Source organism: Prunus persica, chromosome G2 (assembly GCF_000346465.2).
Source record: "Prunus persica cultivar Lovell chromosome G2, Prunus_persica_NCBIv2, whole genome shotgun sequence".
NCBI lineage: Eukaryota > Viridiplantae > Streptophyta > Magnoliopsida > Rosales > Rosaceae > Prunus > Prunus persica.
In genome coordinates this window covers 2217692-2226653 of record NC_034010.1, presented here as the reverse complement: position 1 = coordinate 2226653, position 8962 = coordinate 2217692, and the positions used below count along the sequence as shown (strand labels likewise).

Sequence of the window (8962 nt, the reverse complement as noted above, 5' to 3'; positions counted from 1 at the left end):
ATTTCTCACTTGGTTTGCCGTGTAATATTTTGTCATCTCTCTGCTCAGAAAACTTTTAGCCATATTTTTCTTTCTTTTGTTCGCTTGACTTCAATGTCTTTCCAAATTCTTTGTGATGTAGGAGGAGATCTGGAGCAATTATAGTGGGAAGAATTTCACATATAGGAATTATAAACAATTACTTTTATTATAATTGATTTGTAATTATAGGAATACCGGTTTGACCGGGATTATTTATTTTCTTTTTACTTATTGTAATTACTTCCTAGATAGGCTTGTATTTGTATCACTATAAATACTTATAAGAAGAATAGAAATATACTTAATTATTCATAACCCTAAATTCTATTTGAGTGATATATCATTGAGATTTTTGGGTTGCTTGATTAAGTTTGAAGCACAGAGGATTATTTGCCAGATTTATATTAATTTATATTTTTTTAAAAATAAGTAGGATATTATTTTCTTGATATGATTTTAACTATAATTTTTATTATTTTATTGTTTGCTAAGTTGTAAGAATATTCTAGAACTAAGGCTTCCTACATATCATTTCCTTTCTATTCAAACCCACTCACAATCAAGGTTGAAATGAGTAAGTTCCATAACCCTCCGTTTGGATGAAGGAAATATCAATTTCTACTCTTCAATTCCCGACTTTGAGCTAAATCTCAAGTTATTTTCCTCTATCCAAACATAAGGTAAGAGAAATGTATTTATCTTAGTTCTACTTCTACTACAACCGTTCTACTTTAAACCATAAAATAGGTGATGTTTTATGCAAGGTCCTTATTTTGCTGGACATCTTGCATCCATATTTGTAATAATGGTGGTATGTGATGCTTCACATAAATAACTGTTGTTGGAGACTATATATGATGAAAAGCTTCTCCATACCCAGAAAGGCTACAAATGGTTGTTTTTTTCCCAGAAATTGTAATCAGTCATATTGACACCACCAAACGGCTACTAATATTTCTTGCTTTTACTTATTTGTGTTATCCATACGTACTTTACTTTGGAGGAGACTTGGTGGACTAAAACGATATTAATTATGAGGAAATTCATGCACAGTGCTCTTAGGGCCCGTTTGAACTTCCATGAGATGAGAGTAAGGGAGAACGCAAATATGTGGCTGGACAAAAGCAAGTGTGTGTGAGTGAGTTTAAAAAAAAACCATGTCAGGATCAAACATAATCAGACAGAAGGAGGCAGCATGAGCTGGGGCTGGGCCATTAGAATAGACTAGACACACTATTGATTCAAAACTCAATTATCAACTTCTACTTTTCTATGTAGTGTGCTAATTACATTCATACCCACTTGATTCAGAGTGGATCATTCATTCCCACAGCATCGCTAATTATAACCTATAAGATCGCACATTGAAAAGGAATCGATTTGGAAATTATGAAGAGAATGAATGATTTTGTGACTTGATCAAAGTCAATGTGAAAGTCAAATGTCAAATGTCAAAGGTAAAACGGTTGACCCGATACTTGACACGGTCAACCAAGAATGACCGGGACCAACACTCGTTAGACGAGTGAGTGATTGAATTAGTCAAGTCACTAGAATCATTAAATTGATTAGATTAATTTAATTATTCAATTAAAGTTATGAAACTTTAATTAAAGGTCCCATATGACTTAGAAATTCAAAAGGGATTTGACCATATAGACTTAGACACATATGTGACACATTATAGGATTAATGTGTTGAACCAAGATAGCAAAATATAACAAAATTTTCTTATAAGTAAATTAAGGGTGGACATTAATGTCATAGCCTTTATGACTATATAATTAAACAATGGAAAGCACGACTGTGTGAATCGTTATGGTAGTGATCCAGAATGCAAATAATCAAACACAGAAATTTCTCTAACTTTGTTGTGGCATCAGATGACGAACTTTATCTTCTTCTTTTGTTTTGTAGCGCAGACTTTGTTTCAGAGTCTTTTCCATCGTAACATCTCATACTCAAAATTCTCAAACCCATAAGTTTCATCCATCCCCTTTCATATATATTATGTCTTGGTTCTGGCTCTCTTGATCCCTTTGGTTCTAAACTTGTGTTACTGTGTATTGCCTTTGAATTTTCCTTCTTGTGCATTGCGACACCTTCGGTATTTGGTAATTCGTGAAGAAATCTGCTGCTGATATATACTTAAACGGCAGGTACTTCTGATTTATTCTGTTTGGTGCCTTTCGTTTTTTGTTTCTTGTATTTTATTTTATCTGCTCAGAATTCCTGTTTTCACGACAACAGAGATTTTTATTCTTTTTTTCCAAACCGATTTATGATTTTTATTAAATAAAAAAGGCTCCCTGTCATCGACGGTGGCAATATAAAGCCCCAAGCCACACTGGCAAAGTTGTTTTATTTGGGTTTGCTTAGATACATGAATCAGCATGTTGATCAATTCTCTTCCTATGTAAATTGAATTACCCTTTATATTTTTCATTTTATTTTAGGAATTGAAACCATCTTTCTAACAAAAGGAAAAGAAAAAATGAGAACCTGAATTGTTCTGGCCAAAATAAATAAATAAAATGAAAAAGGAGCACCTAGTATTTCTGTGATTTTTCCAAACGTATGTGCATGAATATAAATCAGAGACGTGGACATCTCCTTACGTTTTCTTTGATTGCTTGTTTCTGTTCAGAACTCTTTCAGTGCTTCGTCTCCCTGCTAATTCAAGAAACAATGGGGGAGGCTTATCTTGTGGCATTGCTTCAAGTGCTGGTTGACAAGTTGGCGCATCGTGAGGTGTTCAAGTACTTTGGACTCATAAAGGGCGTCGACCAAAAGCTGCAGAAATGGACTGCCACCTTGTCTGCAATTGGAGCTATTCTGAATGACGCGGAGGAGAGGCAACTAATTACCGAGAGCAAGCCGCTGAAGCTTTGGCTGGATGATCTCAGGTACTTAGCTTATGACGTGGAAGACGTATTGGACAAATATGCTACTAAAATGCTCAAACGGGAGATAGAGCTAGGACATTATGCCGGCACCGCAAGAAGGGTCTGGAACTCAGTTCCTAATGGTGTTTTCAACTACAAAATGAACTCAGAAATACAGAAGATTACTGAGCGTTTACAAGAGATATCTCACCGAAAGGACCAGCTTAGTTTGAATATCATTACTGGGATGACGTCGTCCACTAAGGCACGTCAAAATTTACCTCCCAGTTCCAGTCAACCAGATGGACCTGTGATTGGAAGGGACGAAGACAAAAGGCAGGTCGTGGAATTTCTGTCGAAACAAGAGCGTGGTGCCGTCAATTTCGATGTAGTTGCCATTGTTGGTATGGCTGGAGTCGGAAAGACAACACTTGCTGCACAAGTGTTCAATGAAATTGATGCAACCCAGCAATTTGAACCGGCTGCTTGGGTATGCGTGTCTGATGACTTCAACCTAGAAAGAGTGACAAAGAAAATTTTCGAATCAGTCACATCCCGGCACTGTCCTACAGAAGATTTCAATCAGGTTCAACAGTATCTGCATAAGGAATTAGCTGGGAAGAAGTTTTTTATTGTTTTGGATGATGTTTGGGGCACATGTAGCTATGGTCTATGGATGAAACTGCAGTCCCCATTTCGCGATGGAGCAGCAGGAAGCAAGATAATTGTGACAACGCGTGACGCAGAAGTTTCGAAAATGATGGGAGCTGGCACTCTAGTTCATAATTTGGAGCCTATGTCAAATGACGTTTGTTTTGAAGTATTTGAGCAGCATGCATTCAGGAATGTTAACAGAGATATACCACCAAATTTCGAGTCACTCAAGGAGAAAATTGTTGCAAGATGCAGTGGATTGCCTTTGGCTGCTAGGACTCTTGGCGGCCTTTTACTTCGTAAAGAGATGAATGAATGGGAGGAAATATTGAACAACAAATTATGGAGTCTATCAAATGAGTGTGACATACTTCCGGTATTAAGATTAAGCTATCACTATCTTCCTTCACATTTGAAAAGATGCTTTGCCTATTGTTCGATACTTCCAAATGACTATCAATTTAGTGAGCAGCAATTGATCCTTCTGTGGATGGCAGAGGGTTTGATTCAACCACAACCAGAACATAATAAGCAAATGGAAGATTTAGGAACTGACTATTTTCAGGAGCTCTTATCGAGGTCATTATTTCAGAAATCAAGCAAAAACAATTCAAAATATGTAATGCATGACCTCATTGTTGGTTTGGCACAGTGGGCAGCAGGAGATATTTGTTTTAGATGGGAGGATAAGCAGAATAGCGATCATGTACAACTTGGATGTTTTCCAAAGGCCCGCCATGCGTCCTACATTTGTGGTGACTATGACTATGATGTGGTTAAAAGATTTGAGGCATTTTCTGAAGTGAAACATTTGCGGACCTTCCTGCCTCTTTCTCATGGTTATCCTTGCCATTGTCTAAGTCGTACGGATCCTTTTGTTTTGTTGCCAAAATTGCAATACTTGCGGGTGCTTTCTCTCAATGGCGATAATGTAACAACCCTCTATCTCATCAATATTGGTAAATTGAAGTATCTGCGGTATCTTGATCTCTCTCACACACAGATAACAAGTTTGCCTAAATCAACTACCTCTCTTTACAACTTACAGACATTGTTATTGGAAGGTTGTCATTATTTGAAGGCACTACCTAGAAACTTAGGGAATCTAGTGAATCTGCGTCATCTCAATAACTCAGATGTAGGTTCACTGAAAGCAATGCCTCCGCAACTAGGTCGGTTGACGAATCTACGAGCTTTGTCTAATTTTGTGGTGGGTAAAGGTAGTGATCAATCGGGTATAAGAGAGATAGGGTCCCTATTCCATCTCCGAGGGACATTGCGCCTCTCAAGATTAGAGAATGTGATTGATGCTGAGGATGCACGGAGGGCCAACTTAAAATGCAAGGACAGACTTGATGAATTGGTGCTAGAATGGTCGAGTGACACACAAGAAACACAATTAGGTGTGCTTGACAGATTAGAACCTCATAGAATGCTCAAAATTCTCAGAATTAGGGGTTATGAGGAGCTCGTTTATTCTCTACTATGGTTGATGTAAGGTTAAACAACTGTGAGAAGTGCAAAATCTTGCCACCACTTGGACAATTGGCTTCACTCAAAATGCTTTATATTAGAGGAATGACTGCAGTGGAAAATGTTGGTCCTGAGTTTTATGGAGAGAGTAGCTTGCCTTTTCCAGTACTAGAGGATCTTAAGTTTTCAGATATGCACAACTGGAAGAAATGGCTTCCTTTCGCACAAGATCAGGTTTTCCCTTGCTTGAAGTTGCTTTCTATCACAAATTGCCCTCAATTGGAGGGTAAGTTGCCCGAGAACCTTGATTCATTAGCAACACTTGAAATTATTAAATGCGAGGAATTGGTGATTTCAATTTCCAACTATAAACAAATTGGTGCATTAAAAATCGACAGTTGCAAAGCGGTGGTGAAGACAAGTGGCGTTGAGTTTGAGTTATTAAATTCCTTGGAACTTTCAAATATTTCAGAGCTGAGGTTCCAAACAGGGGAGTTCACCAAAGGATTAAGGAAGGTTGCAAAATTGAGGATTGGCGGATGTGAGGAGCTGACATCTTCACTGAAGAATGAGGATAGAGTATTGCAACACTTGATTTCTCTTCATCGTTTGGTTATTGAAGGAAACTCTTCCCTCCTTGAAAAGCTGGGAAAAGAAGCAGAGGAGTTGCTGCAATTGCAAATATTGACTTGCAAGCTTAAATATCTAGAATTAAACAAGTGTGCAAGTCTTTCGAAGGTACCAGAAGGGTTGCATCACCTAACGGCTCTTCAAGACCTTGAAATAGTTGGATGCTCAAGTCTGGTTTCTTTTCCAGATGTTGGTCTGCCTCCTTCCCTTGAAGTCATAAGCATTCGGATGTGTGATTTGTTGCTGTATTTCGCAAAATACCAGATTCCCCCAAATCTAAGAAGAATAGAGATAAGGAGGTGTAAAAGTTTGAAATCATTAGTAGAGAAAGAGGAGGATAGTTCTTCGTCTTCCTCTTCTTCTCATATTTCTCTTGAGCACTTGGAAATAGGGGGATGTGAATCTCTAACGTCGTTATCATTGAGAGCCCAGTTGTTTCCCAGGGCGCTTAAATGCCTTGACATATCCGATTGTGGAGAGCTGCAGTTAATAACATCCGATGGGTTCTCCCACGACAACACTAATTATTGTCTTGAATATATTAGCATCAGTTTTTGCCAAAATCTGAAATCCTTACCGGAGGGCCTATGCCACCTCACAAATCTTCGAACTTTATATATTCATGATTGTGGGAATCTGGTTTCCATCTCGAGCCTGAGTGGTGAGGGTTTGCTTTCGCCAACAACAACAGCCGCCTCCAGCCTGAGACAAATCAACATCGAAAATTGCAACAAATTGGACATGTTACCGGACATGCTCAATCTCAATTGTCTTCAGCAATTTTCTATTGATTACGGTGAAGGTTTAGATTTCACTTCCTTTCCCCCCAACCTAACATCACTTGAAATCAGCGGAATCAAGAATTGTAAGCCACTGTGGGAGTTGTTGCACAGGCTCACCTCTCTTACATACTTGGGGGTCGATGGCGAAGACCCATATGTTGTGTCGTTTCCACCCGAAGGTGATACGGATATGGATATGGAGATGCTGCTCCCCGAATCTCTCACTCATCTCTCAATTGGGGGCTTCCCAAATCTGAAGAAACTGAGCAGCAAGGCCTTTCAATTCCTCACCTCTCTTCAATATCTTCGACTGCAGAATTGTCAAAAGCTGGCATCCATTCCAGAGGAGGGGCCTATTTCACTGAGGGAACTTCATATCATTAGGTGTCCTCTGCTAAAAGATAAATGCCCTAATTATATCATTGGGTTTGAAATTGAAGGACGATACCTGCCCAATTTATCCCACATCCCCCGCATACATATAATTTAGATTAGAAGAAGGTTTGAAGATGATGAGAACCCATACCTACACATGGACATGGTCAACTCCGACTCTCACTCTCCCCAGGTACTTCAAATTTCAAACACTATCAACACTTTCCCTTTACTCTTTATGGTGAGACTCCTTTTCTGGCATATTATTGCGAGTAGTTTATAATTTTTTTAATGTCGGGGGATCCCTGTACTCAGATTGTTATAGCTCAGATTAAAAAAATATAATTGTACAAAAAAGAAAAAAGAAAAAGAAACAACATTGTTATAGCTCAAATTAATATATATATATATATATGAGAGTTAAATAATCGTACTGTTAATTATAGGGTTCATTTGGACAGGAATTTGGGAAGATAGAAGTGTTGAGGCTGGAATTAATATATAACATGAAGAAGAGGAAGAGGAAGTATAATTTATATAAAATATCAAAATCAACAGCACCAATTGGTGGTTTTATTTATTAAAAAAAAAAAATGAGTAATTTACTTATTTGCTGGTTCTGGTTCTTGCTTTGTGCTATTGTACACTCTTGACTTCTTCAATCACTATAATGTTCATTTTCTCACTAAGGCATGACCATGACACATTGCTATTTTGGTATTTCAGAACTTAGTTTCTCATCCATAAGAATAAATACAGGAAGTGCATTTAAGCCAGATTAGATCAACAAATTCACATCACTTCAAGATGACCGTCTCCCATCCTGACTGGGGATTCCCCAACCTCCCACTGCGATTTACTCTTTTTAAGGCCTCGATAAAATTGGGTGGAAAATATTTATCCTGGACCCAGTCCTCGCATGATGTCTGGTCCAGTGTGAGAGGGTTGAAAGAAGGGACTGCCTCTCTTACTTCCGGAGCTGCAGGGTGAAGAGCTGTGAAAAGGACTGGATAGCAACAAGGTCATTTCATATCGTGGTAACATCAACTGAAGATGGTAAATCACTACCTTTCTGTTGCAAGTTTCAGATGTTTAATATTTTGCCATTTGGTTTGCCTTGTAATATTTTGCCATCTCTCTGCTGAGAAAACTTTTACCCATATTTTTCTTTCTTTTGTTTGGTTGTATACAATGTTTATGTTTTTCATAATTCTCTGCCTTTTATTCAACTTGTTAGGTTTCTTAATCTTAACTTAAGATTTGAACCCTGACCCCTGTACAATCTTTAGAGGACTTGTAGAGCTAGCAGTTTTTAAAGGACATCAAGTAACCAAGTGTTGTTCTTTGTTCTTTTAAATAGAAATATCGACTGAACCTGCCAGATACTTGTGACAAATTCTTGATATTTGCACTGAGATATTATATGTGCAACGAAGCTTCATCTTTATTTTGATGATTTACCAAATTATCTTTTGAATCATGCTGAAAAATACAAGTGAGGTTGCCGTGTTCTGTTTAAAGAATGTGCTTCTGAATTGGCAGGAACGCTTTCAATATTCAGATGCTATATACAGCTTACGGAAGCCGATGTTGTGTTGTGCCTGAATAGTCTTCAAACTCCCATCCCTTCAAGCTTCTCAAGAAACTGCTGCCGGGGTTTTCTCTCCAGATGTTTTGCTTGCTCCTTGATTCGAGTGTGACGCCTACAATGGTATTGTCCTCTTTGCAGAAAGAGTTGAAACCACCCATTGCTACTTTCAGCAGCAATGAGATATTACATATTCATATACAGAATTCTTATTCCATCCTCAATCAAATAAGATATGCACCCTTGCTTAGGCACTGAATTGTTGATGACCAATTTGGTTGTGCTGACATCTTCATTGTTTGTTGTTTTCTTTGTTTCTTTTGGCTCATTAGGAATTACTTATATTCTTTGGTGTTTGCATGTCATCTCAATTATGTTGGGTCTTAGACTCTTAGCCGATTCTGAATTTTTGTTCTCTATAGGATTATATGTTGAGCTGAGTTGACATGTTTATGCATGTCCTAACCATTTTTATGAGTGACATTCACCAGTAACAGTTAATCAATAAGATATTTTATATATGATGAATGAATCTACGGCCATCTGGATTTCAA

At 37.9% G+C, this 8962-nt stretch overlaps 1 protein-coding gene across 1 annotated transcript; it reads left to right on the top strand.

Moving 5' to 3' along the window:
* LOC18786304 (putative disease resistance RPP13-like protein 1) lies at positions 1861-8927 on the top strand. Its single transcript, XM_020556905.1, is given in 5 exon segments — positions 1861-2180; positions 2669-5020; positions 5023-7013; positions 7547-7876; positions 8363-8927. Coding segments are annotated over 2 exon segments (4224 nt in total). The 5' UTR covers positions 1861-2180; positions 2669-2709; the 3' UTR covers positions 6936-7013; positions 7547-7876; positions 8363-8927.